This window comes from Trachinotus anak, unplaced genomic scaffold, assembly GCF_046630095.1.
Source record: "Trachinotus anak isolate AG129_WGS33_773 ecotype Australia unplaced genomic scaffold, CSIRO_AGI_Tana_v1 ptg000021l, whole genome shotgun sequence".
NCBI lineage: Eukaryota > Metazoa > Chordata > Actinopteri > Carangiformes > Carangidae > Trachinotus > Trachinotus anak.
In genome coordinates this window covers 22534806-22552951 of record NW_027273872.1, presented here as the reverse complement: position 1 = coordinate 22552951, position 18146 = coordinate 22534806, and the positions used below count along the sequence as shown (strand labels likewise).

At 39.6% G+C, this 18146-nt stretch overlaps 3 protein-coding genes across 4 annotated transcripts; 2 read left to right on the top strand and 1 right to left on the bottom strand.

The window, feature by feature from the left end:
* Positions 1–829: 829 nt before the first annotated feature.
* commd5 (COMM domain containing 5) lies at positions 830–6478 on the bottom strand. Its single transcript, XM_071506686.1, has 7 exons — positions 6225–6478; positions 5767–5927; positions 4853–4881; positions 4712–4762; positions 4290–4385; positions 3573–3648; positions 830–1649 (listed from the first exon to the last, which is right to left on the bottom strand). The coding sequence occupies exons 1-7, from the start codon at positions 6343–6345 to the stop codon at positions 1548–1550; spliced, it is 636 nt and encodes a 211-aa protein (XP_071362787.1). The 5' UTR covers positions 6346–6478; the 3' UTR covers positions 830–1547.
* On the top strand, positions 6473–14168 carry fam199x (family with sequence similarity 199, X-linked). Its single transcript, XM_071506685.1, has 8 exons — positions 6473–6580; positions 7859–8037; positions 8701–8920; positions 9165–9323; positions 9517–9678; positions 10879–11062; positions 11202–11305; positions 11694–14168. Exons 2-8 carry the CDS (start codon positions 7871–7873, stop codon positions 11865–11867), a joined length of 1170 nt encoding a protein of 389 aa, XP_071362786.1. The 5' UTR covers positions 6473–6580; positions 7859–7870; the 3' UTR covers positions 11868–14168.
* A 1978-nt stretch (positions 14169–16146) lies between these two features.
* On the top strand, positions 16147–18135 carry smim19 (small integral membrane protein 19). Of its 2 annotated transcripts, none has more exons than XM_071506730.1 (3): positions 16147–16438; positions 16807–16931; positions 17576–18135. In XM_071506730.1, the coding sequence occupies exons 1-3, from the start codon at positions 16305–16307 to the stop codon at positions 17641–17643; spliced, it is 327 nt and encodes a 108-aa protein (XP_071362831.1). In that variant the 5' UTR covers positions 16147–16304; the 3' UTR covers positions 17644–18135. The 2 variants fall into 2 exon arrangements, with proteins under 2 accessions (XP_071362831.1, XP_071362832.1); XM_071506731.1 differs by having other exon boundaries at positions 16160–16426; positions 17576–17784.
* The last annotated feature ends 11 nt before the right edge of the window (positions 18136–18146 follow it).

Sequence of the window (18146 nt, the reverse complement as noted above, 5' to 3'; positions counted from 1 at the left end):
TGACACTAACAAATATTTTTATACTCATCTACAGTGTACTTTACTATGGTACTTTACAATGTACTTTGTAAATTAGATGATTTACTACTTTCTTGTGAACGCTTTTTTTTTTTCTTTAAATCCTACTTTTAGGGCTTTGTGCCTCCCCTTAAAATAATGAATTTTAGGCATTTAGCATAACACATTTTAAATGCTACCTAAACTGAAGTTTTGACCAGATGCTGGAGCCATGAAAAGTCAGATGGTCAACAAAATTATCACAATTCATCCTGAGGAAAACACAGACGTCTGTACTAAATTTCAGAACAAACCATAGAATATTTCTGGAGACATTTCACTCAAAACCACAAATGTGAACCTTATGGTGGTTCAAAAGGAAGTCATCATCATCATCACCAAAGTCTGTAGGATTCATCCTCTGAGGACCGTGTGTATCTGTACATTTCATGGCAATCCATTAAACAGTGTGGCTAAACTTCAGTCTTGTTTAAACAAGAGCGGTATTTTGAGACAGTTCCACAAGTTGACAAACCATAAACCCTACGATGAGATTTTATTAAGATTTAAGTGACTTTTAAATGGAGAAATTTGGTGATTTTTGTGAGAGTTGTCAGTGAACCTATGAATGTGAGCTTTTAGGGACATCCCTTTGTGTCTCAGTTCATTTATTTACATATAAAGAGTTTTTGATACAACTACATGATTTGTCACTTGCATTGAGGCTACTACTTTAGTTGTTTATGTGCCAACATATTTCCATTTGTGTTGACGATGGTGTTGTACAGCTGAAAATTGTTAAACCTTTATAAAATGACACATAGACAAATAATCTGTTCTTTGCAAATACAATAACAGACAGATTTTATTAGAGAGGTGTGGTTCAAGAGGTAAAAATTCATGATGTTCTTACAGAAAAATCAGTATTTTACTTTTTATACAACAGTGCTCTAACCATTTTGTTCTGTCACTGGTTTGAAGAACAGGTATAAAATCGAATAGAAAAAAAATCTCACTTTGTTCATCGTGCACATCACTTGCACGTTCTCATGTTTCAGGAGCGTGTGAACAAAATGTTCAGTCTCAAACAACAGAGTGGATCACACAGTGGTTCATTGAGTCAGAGAGTTCACTTGGCTGCATTTGTATTCTGGCAAAGTGGAGCTTTGCTGCTGTCTCAAAAAAAGACTGGGCACTAAATTAAATAACGCTATTATATACTGTTTACAACAAAGCAAGAAAAGAAGTGATACAGTCTGGTTTTATAGACCTGTTTTTAAATACAGGCTGAAACACAGCCTGCTGACTGTCCTACCGTCACTGGTCTCATCATTTGACACTATGACGACAGTCCGGTGTGTTGGATGCCAACACCCGCAAAGCATGACATCATGACAGACAAATGCATATTATTAATACCATACATAATATATCTTAAATTATTACAATGAATGTTATCCTGTGTGCAGTAAATTAACAAGTTTCCACTAAATCTCACAAACTAAATGTAGAAAAGAGAGTTTCATTTATTAACATCACTACACGGAGCATCAGTCTTGGATTTTGAGAATGCTCCTCTTCTCCAGATCATTCATCTCTTTGAGAATCAAAGCCACGTTGTATCGGAGCTCCTGAAACTTAGACACTGGCACCTGAACAGGAAAACAACAACAACAATTCATTGGCAATATAACACAGACAGCTGCATAAGGTGGGGCTAAAATAATGATGTAGTATAATATTACCACGATCACATACAAAACACTACAGCGATGTGATAATGGCCATTCTTGAGATGTCTGTCTGTGCTTCTTCAAAGTCAGAAAAGCTTTGAATTTCACAGTGAAGGATTCATGGCAGAGTCGACCTCTGACCTCTCTTCAGGATGAGGGTGGGCTTCTACCAAAGCAATTATAGCTACTATAATTCATATTCCTGTTATCCTTGAGTTAAAGCTTCTGGCTAAGTGTGAGTCATCATGTGTTTGTGGCGGTTATTAGTAAAAACACGTCTGCTAATTAAAAGAGGCCCAGCCATCTCTTCTGTCTGTTTGGTTTGTTGAAGATATCTTCTGGTCAAACTCTGGAAGAGATGCTGAGAGGTGCATATCAGGTAAAGATACCGTCCATCAATAGAATCTGCACACCGGATGTTGTTGCTGCTAATCTTCTAATTCTGCTGTAATCTGATTACATAACTGCTGCACTAGGTGCAACGACAGCAGTAGCAGAAGTCCTCCCTCCTCTTTCTCTCCACATTAGTAGCCTACTTTGAAAGCAGCAATGGCTGAAGTCTCTAATCCAGCTTCTACTTTGCAATTATGAGTATGGCGCCCTCTGTTGAGCCAATAGCTCACTAATTTTACTGAAAATTTGATTAATTTTGTTGGGTTTTTCATCATTAATTGTAATTGTTTCTTATGAGTGTATAGTTATAATACAAGTTGTAAATGTTATAGTTAGCTTATAATAGTTGTTTCTGGGTCATGCTGTTGTTGTTGGCACATAAAAACTACAATCCTGTGTTTAATTTAAAGGCACAATTCTATACTTTTTGCTTATTTGTGAACTGAAGATTGTTTTCTACTGTAATTTAAACTAATAGGTTTGTATGAACAGACAGAAGACATGAGATCAGGGTTTCAGGCTGAAAAAACTTAAACCAGATGTAATTGAAAGACACTGTTGTTTACATATTTCTTCCCAGAAAAAGGTTAATTTGCTCCAACCCTGTACCCAGAGGTAGGACAGTTCTACAGTAGGTCATGTTATGCTAGCTTTTATTTTTGCATTGTAATGAAAATTTCCTTATACAATATGTGTAACAAGCAGAGACATGATGATACTGCATCATAATACTGCAAACAAAGACACAGTATGTCTAAATGTGTCAGAAACACAGATTCTAGGTCAGACTGTGGTTAATAAAGGTTACTTAATTATTCTACTTTGATCCGATTATGTAACAACTGAAACAGACCTGCATTAACCCAGAGGCTGAAGATAAAATACACACTACAGTGCAGAATGAACACCAGCCATGTGGATAAAATAATCCAATAGATATCCATAGGATATCTATGGTTTCTGAAAGTCAGACTTAAAGACAGTTCTAATGCAAACTGGAGCCTATTTACATACACACACACAAAAAGGTTTATGCATTTTTGTAAGTGTAAATGAATCCTGTTTTATGTTAATCTCAGAGAGGAGCCCAATGCAAAAGATGATCCTTTATGACCTTATGACTTAATATGTAATTAATACATTTTGACCCTTTTTGATTTTTGATCTCATTTACATACTTTATAACATTTTAAGTATCCCTCACCATCTGTATCTAAACCACCCTCTCCTCATTCAACAGCTCGACAAAGAACTGCTTTATTAAAGTGAAGTGTGATGCTAATTAATGTCACTTCCATCATTTTTAAATAAAGAATTTAAGCATTTTTATCTTTGTGGCTTCAGTGCTTTGTCAAAATTGAGGTATCAGACTTGCTAGGTTTGTATTTATCAACTGGGAACATAAATTAACAATAGACGTGTAAAGAAACAGACAAATTGTTTCTGTACCTCAAAGCGGTGAAAACTTCCATCTGATAGTTTAATCTGCATCAGCACAGACGGCTGCAGGGCCCTGGCTAAAGAACTGGAGAGACAGAGGAGACACAGAAAGACAGAGACTTCATTACTCTGAGTTCGAACTTACATTTCTTTGAAAAAACAAAAAACAAAAAAAATGGACATTAAGAAAACTTAGGTTGCACTTAACCTTCTTTTAAAATGTACAATAAGTACAATAATAGTTCAACAGATTTGTTGGTAACATTTTGGTCACACATTTAATGCTAAGTTCTTATCTCTGAGGTGCTTCTGTGTGTGGCCCAATAATCAGTCAGTCAAAAGGTGTTTCCAGTACTGTCAGATCTCTGGATTTATCTGTTCGTGGAGTTTGATTTTATGTAGAATGCACTCGTCTTTGTTCAGCCACAGGCGACTAATATTTCTTATGCTAACTTCCCACTTCTTCTTGTTTATATTAGAAACCAACTGGAAACATAAAACCACCTCACAGCCCAGAAATATGTTTTCCAGGAGAGAACTACCACATTAACAAAATAACTCAAAGAAGTGGTCATGGTTGAAAAAATACTACATTACTCAGTAATAATTATTCAATAATTCTAACAGTGTTCCCTTTAATATTTTGAAGATATGAGGATCACAATAGCTACAGCCATCAGTATATTTATCAAGATACATGTTTCCCTCTCTGCTTCAGTATATTACCTTGTAGAAATGGCAACATCCACTCTCCATTTAAAGTCTTCTATCGTGGGCAGGTGAGGATCATTCTGGGAGGTCGCTGCCTCTAGAGCAGTACGTCTAAAAATACAAAGAGAGGTGGGAATCATAACGTCTCCATGAATGGCATCTGAATGCCATAGCAGAGGCACTGTTCAAATCTTCATAGACAAATCTCAGATGTCAATGTCCTGTGAGAGATACCATTCAGGAAAAGTGCTGTCCAGTGGTAATGATAACCATCCACAACAGTGACCAACAAGTATAGGTTACAATAAAAATGAAAAAGGTCTGACTTCTTTACTGCATTTATTCATACTAAAGAAAGTTCTGTTCATGAGGGGACACAAAAACACTGAGACAAAGTATATAAACATACATATTTAGAAGCTGTAAATTCAACATACCGATTTCCAAAAACCACACTGGAGAAATCTGTGATAAAGTCTTCAGGTATCCTAAATGACACAACCAGAAACAGTTGTGTTAAGCAGGAGTGATACTGGAGCAAAACATCGAGCATGTGATAAAAAGATAATGAGCCTTACCTTAATTCTCTGAGATCTTCTTTGAAGGCCTAAAAAGGAACACAGCAAAACCTTAAGTATTTATTTTCTATACAAAAAAAAATATATACTTTCATTGTCAAATGTGCAATTCAATGTGTATGAAGGGGACACAATTAGCATTTTGCTTCCTAGATACCCACAGAGGTGTAGATCTAATCTGGCAGATAAAGAGGAAACACCTGTGTAAGTTAACCTTGGACATTTAAGATGTTTCAGCAGTGTAAACTTATTTACACACTAATGCATACTAATATTATACATTATGTACTATATAATTGTTATAATATATTGTTATATAATATATGTTATTTTCTCAGATAGCACACAAAAAATTAACATACTTTACTACTAATAGCGGAAAACGTTGCAATATGTGCACCAACAGGCAACAATCAAACTATAACTTTGAAACCACACTGGAGTTAAACTTTACAAAGAGAAAGCAGTTTTTTGTAGCTGTAGCCGTTCTCCCACCACCTGCAATTGATTTACATTTTTTTAAACCGTGAAAGCTCATTCATTTTCTCTGGACAATACTTCAATACATTTTGGCACAGCAAGCTTTTTTCACCACAGACATTTTAGCTTGTCATAGCAGGAAACACATGGGCGTTACTATTAATAACATTAATAATGTTAAATCTTTTCTATTCAAATGTCCAAGAAAGCCATGGTGTCCGTTTACAGCACTCACAAAGACAGGAGTTTTTTAGTAAGCATAATAATGCTTCTCAGTATACTTAACTTTATCAATTTTCCCAAGTGAATACACGACATATTCAAAACTTGTTTAGTTGTATTAGTGTGGTATTGGGACACCAGTCGTGTCTTGCATTTGCCAGAGAAGCATGGGTGAAACAACAATCCAGCTGCCAAAACACGATTTTGTGTACCTCCTGTTTGAGTGATGATGTGGGGATGCGGATGGCCTCAGACAGCACTCTGTACATCCCAGCTATGATGTGACTGAGCCTCTCCTGTGGGATGGTACTGCTCTCTGCTATCGCCCTCATCACGTCTCTGCAGTCCTTCCCCTCCAAGGCACTGACCACAGCTGGAGAGAGCACATTCAACTCACTGATTTAATGGTTTAACCTGCTATAGTTATAGCAGTTAGCCGTCTCTTGTCACACTAACTTACTCTTTTATCAAAACCTCGCAGTAAAGGTTGACACATGAAACAACAAGTACATGTCCACTTTTATTTTTGTCACTGTCAGAGGCTTATATCATAAATACATTGAGAAGCTATAGATAACTGTACAAGTCCGTAATGACTGATAATAAAAACATTTCAGTGGCTCAAAGATCCATTGGCACCTGTATCATCTCGCTGAGAATTAGCATTTACCTTTCAGTAATTTTCTGAACATCTCTTGGTCCACATCTTTGAGGTTTTTCGACATTGACTCGATTTCTGGTGGTATCCTGCCTCCCAAAAAGCTGGAGTCCTTAGCATGACCCGCAGCCATGACTGACCACGCACTAATATACAATAATCACAGATAACTGATTAAAAAAAATGACAAATGTAGGTAGAGGCGGTCGTGTTATCTTTTATGCTAACCTACTGTTTATGTGACAACTTCCGCCTTCAGGTCACATGACGCTCCCGGGACTCTCGCGTTGACAGCTTGGATCATCGATTGAAAAGAAAGGATTCGCAAATGGAGGTGGCAGAAATGGTCACACTTTGAACGACAAAAGGTCGGTGTTTTAATACTCGTAGCTTCTTAATTACAACTTCGCCTGGTCTATGAACCGTTCAGATTTGTTATTGTGAGGAAAAGCTTGTTTAGGCGGCGTTTTACGGCGTGGTAAACGCTACGTGGACATTTGGAGCATTAGCAACCAGCTAACGATGTTAGCTTGTGTTGTGTTATTGCAGGCTAACTGTTCGCCTTAACTAAACACGGCAACGTTTAATGAGAAGTGTGCCCAAACTTATATGACAATAGATAGCGTTGTTTTAGTCTGAATTCTCCTTTTTGACCAGCCTATTCCCCACAGCGGTATGTTTATTGTGTAACACTTCATTCTGTCAAGAAAAACAAATAAGTAGGGGATTTGGATAACATCTAACGGTTGTGCCAACAACTAAGTTTAGCGCTAGCTGTTTAATTAACCCCATCAGTGGTTAAAAGAAAACACCAGTAAGTAGCGCAACCGATGTTACCAGCAGAGAGTCTCAAATACAAATGTACCGTTTGCTGATATTTGGGTGGAAAGAAAGTTTTGCTTTGGTGAGAGACATTTTTGTAGTATCTTTTTCTCACCTGTCATCATTAACAACAAAGAGGTACAATCAGTGAAAAACACAAGCAGGAAGAGTCCAAAGAAGTCCATCCATTAATGTTAAAATTTAACTGAACAGGTTACCGAGTCATCTTTCAGTCGTTAATATGTATAAATAATACGGAATGTAGAGTTTGCCCAACATGATCAGCGACTGAGATGTGTAGGAATTATTCACATCCACCCCACAAAACACAAGGTTCAACATTGCCTCAATGTGCACATTATTCTCCATTCCCCATGTTAAATCTTTGCATATCCATCCAAAATAAATTGGTGTAAAAGTACAGGAAAAACAAAAATTGCAAGCATTGTCTATATTTTGCCCTAAACCTTTCAACATTTCCTTCATAGGATTTTTCTTTACCTAAAATCTATAAGGATGAAAAACAATAATTTTGTTGACATTTTTGTTGTGTGGTAACTATCTAGTTAGCTTTGTCAAGAGTTGCCATCAATAATTTTGTCTACAAACTAAACCTAAAAAGTTAAAAAATAACAGTGAGTAGACACAATCATGAAACAATAACCTTTCAACACAGTACCCTTGTAACTGATCCATACTTTGTGAAGCATTTGTTGAGAGTGTGTAGTATGCATTTATTCAACTATGTGGTAATAATTGAGGCTGTAACAGTTGAAAGATGCCCTGTCATTTGTGTCTGATCTTTGCCTCTGTGTCTGTGTCAGGTACATATAGCCATGTCTGAATCTCTGTATGAGAAGTTTTTGGCCCCTGAGGAGCCGTTCCCTCTCCTCTCCCAAAGAGCCAACCTCAGTGATGTGGGAACTCTGGATGTCAGTGACTTTGGCTGTCAGCTCTCATCATGTCACAGAACAGATCCTCTACACCGCTTCCACAGTAACAGGCAAGTACAGCGTGTGATTCGTGTGTTCACACATATGCGTCACCTGTCTCCGAGGTAAACTGACTTTCAGATGATACTTTTAAAGGATAATTGTAAGAAACTGTCATAAATGTTTTGGAATTTAACTTTAGATGTCCATCCTTATGGTAGAGTACCTTACAGCACTAAAGCTGGACCAACCACCATCTGCTGCAGCATGTGTCTTTGCAGCTGTTGGTGGCGCTCACCTTACACCTCTACTGAGGATTGTCAGTTTGCTGGTTAAGTTGCACGTTTACAGTTACAGATTACAGCCTGAAACTTAGTGTAATAATTTTAATGTCACTGATAATTACTGCCAATAGGAAATGTGAAAAAGCACAGTGTTATCTATTTGTTTTGAAGGCTTAGAAAAATCTAGGTCCAAATGCTCTCTTCAGTGCATTGATGCATTGCATGCAATGACTCCTGCATCTATACTTTTGCCTGTCCCTTGTGAAGATAAACTTTATCGACATTTCAAATGTGTTTCAAAGGGATATGGTTGTTTTAAAGGTGTTTACATCACTGAAATGTATATTCGCATCTTGTTTGCAATACACTTAGTGTCAGGAAAATAACCAGAACTATCTACAGATATCACTCGCATAATTTTCTTTGAAATCCACTCATTGTTTTCATCAGATGGAATCTTACCTCCTGTGGGACCAGTGTTGCCAGCTCAGAGTGCAGTGAGGAGCTCTTCTCCTCAGTGTCTGTGGGGGATCAGGACGACTGTTACTCCCTTTTGGATGACCAGGAACTAACATCACTGGACTTGTTTCCAGAGGGCAGTGTTTGCAGTGACGTCTCCTCCTCTATCAGCACCTACTGGGACTGGTCTGACAGTGAATTCGAGTGGCAGGTTGGTTATTAGATGGTTTGTTGGTCAATTTACAATTGATATTTACCGTAGATTTTGATATGCAGCAAGTGCTTTATTACTGTAAGTCATTAGAGCATAGTTGCATCATTTGTTTGGATGTGTATATTAAAGTAATTGATTTGATTAAAATCACTGTAGCTGTAGCTCCTTTCTAAACAGACTGGCTTCCGTTGTTATTGTCTCCACATGTCATTGCTGATCTGTCTTTCTGCTGTCCTCCCAGCTGCCAGGAAGTGACATTGCCAGTGGCAGTGATGTCCTCTCTGACATCATCCCAAGCGTGCCAAGTTCACCCTGTTTGTTTTCCAAGAGGAAGCCAAAGCCCCACCCTCATCGTAACTTGGATGAACTACCTTGGAGTGCCATGACCAACGATGAACAAGTAACCAAAGCTGACAGAGTTTGCAGAGTTCAGAATTAACAACAGTAAAGCTGAAAATCTCGGTCAAGCTACTAGCTTACTTTTTTGCAGGATATGGCAAGATATTTGTGTGTTACACAACATGATAGGCAGGAAATGATGCCTGGACAATAACAAGACCTAAAGCTACATATGTGTGTGTTTCCACTTCCAGGTGGAGTACATTGAATACCTGAGTCGGAAGGTCAGCACAGAGATGGGCCTCAGAGAGCAGCTGGACATCATCAAGATCATCGACCCATGCGCTCAGATCTCTCCCACCGACAGCGAGTTCATCATTGAGCTCAACTGTCTCACCGATGAGAAACTCAAACAGGTGGGTAGTAATTCTTCAGCTCAAGAACTCTTTTACAGTACAGAGAAACTGCACTACACTGAAAAATTTAAATTGCTGCTGTCACCGGCAAATAAGACACCATAAAACATGTGTATACGTATGTAAAACACCTTTGTTCCCTGTGACGTTTTAGCAAATTACCATTAACATCAAAGTCTAATTGTTTTTTGTGCTTTTCAAAGATATTTGAAACCAATTAAAGACCCAAAATGCTGATAATGAAATTTATAAAAATGTATTTTGGAGATTATAGGCTATTATTATCATTATTATTATTATTATTATTATTATTATTATTATGGCCCTGATCAGACCTGGCATTAACATGCATCTGGGGTGATGTGATCACACGTGGACAGCTCTAAGCACATAAGTTCACACCTGGCATCTCCACGTGTCTCAAGTGACCACTTGTGATCGGATCTAACTTCTCTGCTCTATTTGCAAATAGAAAAATATATGTTGTTGTTTTAAGCCAGTCCGACTGTGACAGATGGGTCTGTTGTCAATGTGTTTGATAGAGAGAGAGAGAGGGAGGGAGAGGGAGAGGGAGAGGGGTGGTTGAGTGAATCATTGCACTGTGAACAGCATAACAATGAAATAAGGTTTTAGCCATTAGAAAAAATATTAATAAAATATTTTCAGTTCATTATGAAACTGTGACTGTGACAGATGACGTCAGTAGAGTAGGCGGTCCTTCAGTGTGGCCCAGGACACGTTTGCTTTCACACTGCTAAAGGAATGTGGCCTCATATGGCCCAGACCACCTCTGAATGTGGTCTGAGTGACTGGATCTCAAATGCATCCTGAATGCATCTTAGGTGCGTTCACACTTGTACATAGAGCTGTCCACATGTGATCGGATCACCTGGGACAGATGTTAATGGCAGGTCTGAACAGAGCCTGTGTTAAAGTTTATGTGAATATACTATCAGCTGGTCTACTTAATAACTAGTACTTGCTAATCCATATTATATGTCCGATATGGCTCCATAAACAGATTTGAGGGAATGGACGGTCTTTGACTCAGCTGTTGGAGTTTGTTCTGTCAATATTGTTATGTATTGGAGAGAAGCGCTTACTGCAAAAATATCACTGCCTTAACCAGGGTAAGCAAGGTAAAAACAATGTCACTCTGCATGTGGAAAGATTGATTTATGACAAGCGTGTTGTCATCAGGTGCGTAACTACATCAGAGAGCACAGCCCTAGGCAGCGGGCCAGTAGCACCAGAGAGGGCTGGAAGAGGAGCAGTCACAGCAGCGCCAGCACCGGCGGTGTCAGTGGAGCCAGCAGCAGTAACGCCAGCATGGTCAGCTCCGCCAGCTCCTCCACTGGTTCCACAGCCTCCAACTCTGTAGCTGGTAAGATGATATCAGGTTGGCCTGCAGTTAAGTAGCGCTGTGAGTGCTCCCAGCAGGGAAGCCTGTAGAAATGGTGCATTCCAGGCCAGAATTAAAGTCTTAGTGGTTATAATACTGTTTATATTTCCTTTTGTTCCAGGTGGTACAGCCTCAGCCTGTAGTGGAAGCAGTGTTGCCAACATCAGCAGAGCTCATAGCGATGGAAACCTCTCCAGTGCTGCAGAACGTATAAGAGACTCTAAAGTAAGAAACGTCCGTTTAAGACAACCTCTGTTTTCTACATGATCTTTTTATTGTGCTGGACAGACACTGTTTCATTTTCTTCAGTCAGAACACACAGGGAAGAACCCAACGGGAAAGTGTTTACATTTAAAGATTTTCAAGAGTGCATTTGCTTCTGGACCCACTCTACCACATAAATGTTATTTTTACTGTAACTAATACATTCTAGTTCATTTTGTACTGTGTTATATAACTACAGTTTTTTGTATGACTTAAATACCTGCGCACTTCTTTTGCAGCCAGTTCTTTTACCTCAGCATTTCACAGAGCATGTGAGACTGGCTGACCTCCACACGTTTATTCCCATGTGGGCATCATCACTAACATCTCTCCCCCGCTGTCTTTTCAGAAACGTTCAAAGCAGCGTAAGCTTCAGCAGAAAGCTCTCCGAAAGCGACAGCTGAAAGAGCAGCGGCAGGCCCGCAAGGAGCGCCTGAGCGGACTGTTTCTGAACGAGGAGGTCCTGTCGTTACGGGTGACAGAGGAGGACGACCACGGTGACGACCTGGACATACTGATGTGACACCAGTGAATCAATCAGTGCTCCCTCTATGCCTGCTCTCTCACCACCCAGGCGCTACCATAGAGCTTAGACACTGCGCTAATCCAGATCACTGCACGCATTAGCTTTGAACAGGCTAACATGCTCATCATGCATTTTGTTAAAGTAACGTAGGGAGTAATAGCTTCTAGTCGCCTCTAGCATAGCTTGACATATTGCTTGCTTATACTAGTGTTACATGCTAGTGCTAAACTGCTTGTTGGTGCAGTCACTTCTAAGCTAGCTACAGTAATAATGGTAAAATACTGATAATGCTTTGATTAGATACTGACCTCAGTTTAGCCTGCTTATAGCCAGTGCTAATGCTGAAACAGCCTCGAAGCTTGCAGATATACAGAAATACACACTACAAATGACAATTATTTCAGCTTAATACAGTTAACAAGAGGATTGCTTATAGATGCTGAAACAGCGTATATCCACTGCTACTAATACAGCCACCACTGGCAGAAGGACAGATCAGGCAAGAGAAGCAGAGTTTGGCCATATTATGCAGATGCTGTGATAACCAGGTAACGGCAGCAAGTTTCTTTTTTCATAATATTACAGGAGAAACTATGTGCAAGTTGGCTGTAATTTAGCCAATTTGGTGGTAGTTTTCACCCATCTGCCTACAAATGCACCAATATCCTACAGGGCTGTATCTGCACTGGCCAAACTGTGTTCATCTGCAGCTCTAGTTTAATGTCCTGCAGGTTTAGTTACAGCAGCAAAGGCATGCGTAAACACTTCAAGGTATACAGTCAGCATGACATGAGTGTAAAGTATCGGCAAAGTAAACGGTACCCCTGAAACTCATCCTCTAAAACTAATGAATACATCAGAGATTCAGAGGTTCCTGATATGGAAGCAGAAGTGAGCTGGTCTGTCTTTCTCTCTGCTGAGTGTTGTGGTTCCATTTCACTCTTAAGGCTTAGAGGGAGCACTGAAACAATGCATGTTTAAATCGTCACCCACACTGAGTCCGTGTGGTTCAGTAACTAACAACTTGTATCGTTATTTGCATACATCTGTTAAAAAATAGCTTACCTGTATTGTAAATAGATGATAAATAACAGCATATTTACTGCTAGCTTTCAGGTTTTCCTCGTTGATGACGGTTTGATTTAAAGTTTTTTTCCCCTGTGTGTGTGTGTGTATATATCTGACGATAAAGTAGTGAACTAATTGGTTGTCATAGCTTAAAAGCTGTAAATTGCGACAGGTTCTTTGCAAACATTTGAGTCTTACTTTATGCATTTAGTTGTGTTTTGTCATTTACTGTACTTGTGTTTGGACTTTTTGTCAAGTCCTCTTTGTTTATTTTCTTCTACAAGCACTCCTGCTTTGTTTCTGCCAGAGACAGATTCTCCATCATTTACTTCTGTGTACATGTTTACCATCATAAGGTTAAGCATTTGCTCATTGGTCAGGTTTTTACAGATCAGTGTACTGTAAGGCTGGTTTGGTTTTGACACTTAACTTGAGCTGGTTTCTTGAACATGTGCATCCAATATCTATCCATTAGAAGTGTTCATTTTCCACTTTTAAGATATTTAAAATCTACAACTAAATGACAGTACTAACACCTCAAAAACAGCTTGAGGGGGAGTTCTTGTGGAGTTGTATCTATCATGCCATTTTCATATTTGTTCAAAGTAGCAACCTGAGGTTTGTCTGTTTGTGTTTTTTTTCTCTGTCTATACTTTTCCCGGAGCTTGTCGAGTGTAACATGATGAACCACTGCAGTTTTAGGCCTAACAGCCTGTCATCTCCTTTCTGATACTTTCTAATGTATACTGAGCTTTGGCTCTTATCTCTGTCTCGTGTATAAAGTCATTAATTACAGCAATTATGTTAAAAGCAGCTTTATGTATTCTGTAGTAATGAATTAGTAAAACTCTATTTTGAAAAATAAGAATTTTGAAAGAAAAATTCAAAATAAGCCACAGTGTGATGCAACAAAGTTATTTGTGTATATAAGATACCATGTAATTGCTGACAATGAATGATATTGAACTGATTAAACATGGTTTAAAAAAGCTTTATTGAAAACCAAACTTTTTGTTTGGGAAAAGTCCCTCAGTTTCATTGTTAGAATTATTTTATACATTTTCACACCAGACACTTATCATCAGATTTGACAACAACCGTGTTTTACATGTATTAGTTTCTTATAAATCACCATGGATCAGTGTTGCCTGCAAGAGATGTAGGGGAGTTCACTTAATGGTTCAGACACAATGGAAACATGACAAATAAACTTCTGTTGTTGCATCTTAACGTTTTTGTCTATGATGGCATTTTCTGTCAGTGTGACTGTGTTATTATGTCACACTGACAAGACAGGGCCACAAGATTACATAAAAGAGAATGAACCTAGAGTTTCTGGGAGTCTGGGGCTCCAGGTGGGCTCCCAGTTTTGTCCATTCTGGGATCCATCTTTGAATTTTTCAGCTGTTCCTCTCTATTACTAATTGACATTGGCTGGGGGTCCTTTGGTTGAAAATTTGCAGCTGAATTTGAATATACAGTAGCATATAAATGTTACAGTTAAAGCGAAAAGGTCAGCCCCAGTGGTAGGTATCACCACGCTTTGCTTCGAGGGATTTTCACCCATTCTTCTTTGCTAAAGGCTTCTAGTACTGTGAGATTCTTGGGCAACCTTGCATGCACTACTGTTAAATGTTCAGTGACGTTTATGGGCCGTGGCAAAACCTTCACCTTGCACCTCTTGACATAATCTCTTCTGGATTTTGAGGTGTGTTAAGGATCATTGTTCTGTTGTAGAAGCCACACTGTTTTTTTTTAATCTCCAGCTGCTTTACAGACAGTGTGATGTTTGCTCCCAGAAATCCCTGGTATTTAATGGAATCCATTCTTACCTCTACCAGTGAAATGTTTCGTGTCACTGGCTGCAACACAACCCAAAAACATGGTCAAATAACCCCTAAGCTTAACAGTCGGGGAGATGTTCGCTTGATGAAATTCTGCACCCTTTTTTCCAAACATACTTGTGCACATCGAGGCCAAAATGTCATAAATTTCATCAGTCCATGAGGACTTGTTTCTAAAATGCATCAGACTTGTTTAGATGTTCCTTTGCAAACTTCTAACACTTAATTTTATGGTGAGTGACACCTGCACTTTTACCTATTGAAGTATTCAGAGTAATAGAAATTTTAATCATATTTAGAACTTGCTACTATAAATGGCATGTTCCTTTAAGCTAACAAGGAAAAACTCTCTCTTTAAAGACTCAAAGAAACCGTGGACCTGGCCAGGTCTGAGAAACTGACCTCAGTCTAGCCTCCTTATAGCCAGTGCTAACGTTGCAAAAGCCTTGAAGCTTGGACTATTTCACACAAACAGCATCCAGTGACGGGCAGTTCTGATGACAGAAATACCTTCAATAGGTCAGAGGAGAATGGCCAGACTGGTTGGAGCTGACGGAGAGGCAACAGTAACTCAGATAACCACTCTTAACAACTGTGGTGAGCAGAAAAGCATCTGAGACTGCACAACTCGTCCAACATTGATGTGGATGAGCTGAAACAGCTGAAGATCATGTCAGGTTCCGCTCCAGTCAGCCGAGAACAGAGGTTTGAGGCTGCAGTGGGCTCTGGCTCACCAATACTGACAGTTCAAGACTTGAAAACATAGTCTGGTCTGAATCTGGCTTTCCCAGCTGCTGATGGTGTATTTGTGTGGAGAATGTTTTCTTGTTACTTTGGAAGCCTTAATACCAATCAGTCATGATTTGAATGACACAGCTGATCTGAGTATTGTTGCTGGCCATGTGCCTCCCTTTATAGTCACAATTTACCATCTTCTACTGGCTTCTTCCAGCCTGATAATGTCACAGAGCAAAAGTCGTCTCACACTGGTTTCATAAACATAACAGTGAGTTCAGTCTACTTGGGTGTATTTATCCATAACACCCTATAACCCAAGGGCTTGAACTTTGAGTTTGATCCTAATATCTTAATATATGAGTTTTCTATTGGAGTAATACGTCAGACTGAATGAGCCAGGCCAGGCTGACATTAGGGTATTGTGCCATAATTAACACATGACAATAGCAATTGAACAGCCAACCAAATGGAAATGTGTACTTGGGCGACATGACAAGTATAAATTCGTGGAGAACATCACTGGTGGACATGGCCCCCTCAGTTAGGACGGTGGGTGGTGGTGACTCCGCCCATCCATGACTCCGCCCCACAGCAGCGTCTGGACTTCCGGAAACAAACAGGACGAAGAAGAAGGACGCGGATGTGACGTCATTGTGTTTACAATGCACGGTTGAGTCGCAGGCTAGTGTTTGCTACCGAGGCGACAGTATTTATACAATACAGTATTTCTATACAATATTTCTTTGTTTTCACGTATTTACCCACAGAGTCTGGCCGTGTTTCAATGGGAGCTCACGGTGTTTTGGGGAACGAACCCGAGTCCATCGACTACTCGGTGCACGAAGCCTGGAATGAGGCCACCAATGTCTACCTGCTGGTCATCCTGGTCAGCTTCGGTCTGCTGATGTACGCCAGGAAGTAAGCTTGCTCCTTCAGCCAACAGCGCACTCTGTTTATCACAGGCTGAGGTGGCTGAGGGAGTTCCCTCTGCGCCTCTTCTCAAAATATTTAAACTCACGCCATACTACGTTGAAAAATTGTTCATTTTAGTGTTTCCTTGGTTACAGACAAGTGCGCATATTTATATTACATAAGTTGATATTTAGATATCATATTTAGTGTTTGTTGTCAAGTTCGGTATGAATTTAATTCTCCATACTTGCTATTAAAACCTTAAACTTCAAATATTGGTCGACCAAGGCAGAAATGGCGATGTTCTCTCAGGGCGGAAAAACTATTAAGGCCTAAGCGGTCTTCTTCTCTGTCTTCATTCACATGTAATTCAGAAACAAGAGGAAGATCATGCGCATCTTCACGCTGCCCCCCACCGCCGGCAGCAGCCCGGAGCCCAACTTCTACGACAGCCTGCAGAAGGTCCGCCTGCGCCAGCAGCTGGAGATGTACTCTCTGGGTGAGTGTCAGTGCAGGTCCGGGCAGGACCAGAGGAGCAGTCCGCCTCTGGGCCGCTTCCGGCTGATCACAGGAGAAATAATGCCCAACCCTTTGAATAAAGATCAAATGTGTCAATCGCAACAGACCATACATGGGGCATTTTGTTGCTACAGCATTTCGGCCTACAAATCATATTCTGCAGATAAGATAAGATAAGATAAGATGGCCTTTATTAGTCCCACAGTGGGGAAATTCACAGTTACAGCAGATGTAAAGGTAAAGGTTGTTTGGTGCAAATCCGAACATGAATCATATCATCGTCATTCTTAATGTTTTTTTAATGAAAGTGAAATGCAAAAATAAGCGTTCCCACTCTAATCGTGAGTCATATCACAATCAGGATATCTTGTTTTTTCTTTTGTATATCGTTTAGTCCTAAGAGAGAGCCATGGCATGGTTTTCCTCTTGATACTCTGCTTCACACATCCACATCCAGGCTTATAATCCAAAATTCATCTTTTCATAACTGACAAGTGTTTTAGATGTTTTGGTTTAATGATGAAGATCTTGATGACACTGAACAGGCACATGTGTCTTATATTGTCATTCTGGATAATGTTGAGGTAAATTAAACTTTTCAGCTTCTTCTCTTTTGTCTTTCAGCCAGAAAATTTGAGCAGCAGCAACAGCAACAAGGCCAGACGGAGAGCGTGCAGCTCTCCATGGAATGAGGGCAGGTGGGCACTCATCCCTCTCTGTCTGAGAAACTCTCCTGCGTCTTCAAGCCATCTGTACACGGACAGGAAAGGACTTGAATGGCCGTCGTGATCAGAGATAGTGAAAATGACATTACTCTCCTGATTGTTTCTGTTGCTTGAATGAGATGTGTCCCCATTCACCTTGTTGTCCCTTCTTTGTCTGAGCACATGGGGCAAATGCAGCTGGATGGATAAATACAAGCCAGGAGCACTTATGGGAGCGTGGCATCTTGCAGAAAGATAACCCTGTAACCGCTGCAGATGTCACTGAGGTGTTTTCAGTGCGGCGCGAGACAAAGTCTACTATGAAGAATTTCTTGCACATCAAACAAGATCCTTCAAGTTTCACATAGTTCAAGATGCTTTTTTTTTTATTTTAACTTGTTTGTTAGATGTTTGTAAGATATATTCTGTGACAATTAGTTCTCAAATGTGAAAATAAAGACATATACAAACCCAAAGTGATTCATTCAGGA

Excerpts from the sequence above, each read along its gene's own strand:
- fam199x (XM_071506685.1), top strand. The coding sequence starts at position 7,871 with ATGTCTGAATCTCTGTATGAGAAGTTTTTGGCCCCTGAGGAGCCGTTC. Across the intron at positions 9,324-9,516 it reads CCATGACCAACGATGAACAA|GTGGAGTACATTGAATACCT; the intron begins GTAACCAAAGCT and ends TTCCACTTCCAG. Across the intron at positions 9,679-10,878 it reads CCGATGAGAAACTCAAACAG|GTGCGTAACTACATCAGAGA; the intron begins GTGGGTAGTAAT and ends TGTTGTCATCAG.
- commd5 (XM_071506686.1), bottom strand. The coding sequence starts at position 6,345 with ATGGCTGCGGGTCATGCTAAGGACTCCAGCTTTTTGGGAGGCAGGATA. Across the intron at positions 5,928-6,224 it reads GTTCAGAAAATTACTGAAAG|CTGTGGTCAGTGCCTTGGAG; the intron begins GTAAATGCTAAT and ends TGCTCTCTCCAG. Across the intron at positions 4,386-4,711 it reads AGTGTGGTTTTTGGAAATCG|ACGTACTGCTCTAGAGGCAG; the intron begins GTATGTTGAATT and ends TTGTATTTTTAG.
- smim19 (XM_071506730.1), top strand. The coding sequence starts at position 16,305 with ATGGGAGCTCACGGTGTTTTGGGGAACGAACCCGAGTCCATCGACTAC. Across the intron at positions 16,439-16,806 it reads CTGCTGATGTACGCCAGGAA|AAACAAGAGGAAGATCATGC; the intron begins GTAAGCTTGCTC and ends CATGTAATTCAG. Across the intron at positions 16,932-17,575 it reads GCTGGAGATGTACTCTCTGG|CCAGAAAATTTGAGCAGCAG; the intron begins GTGAGTGTCAGT and ends TTTGTCTTTCAG.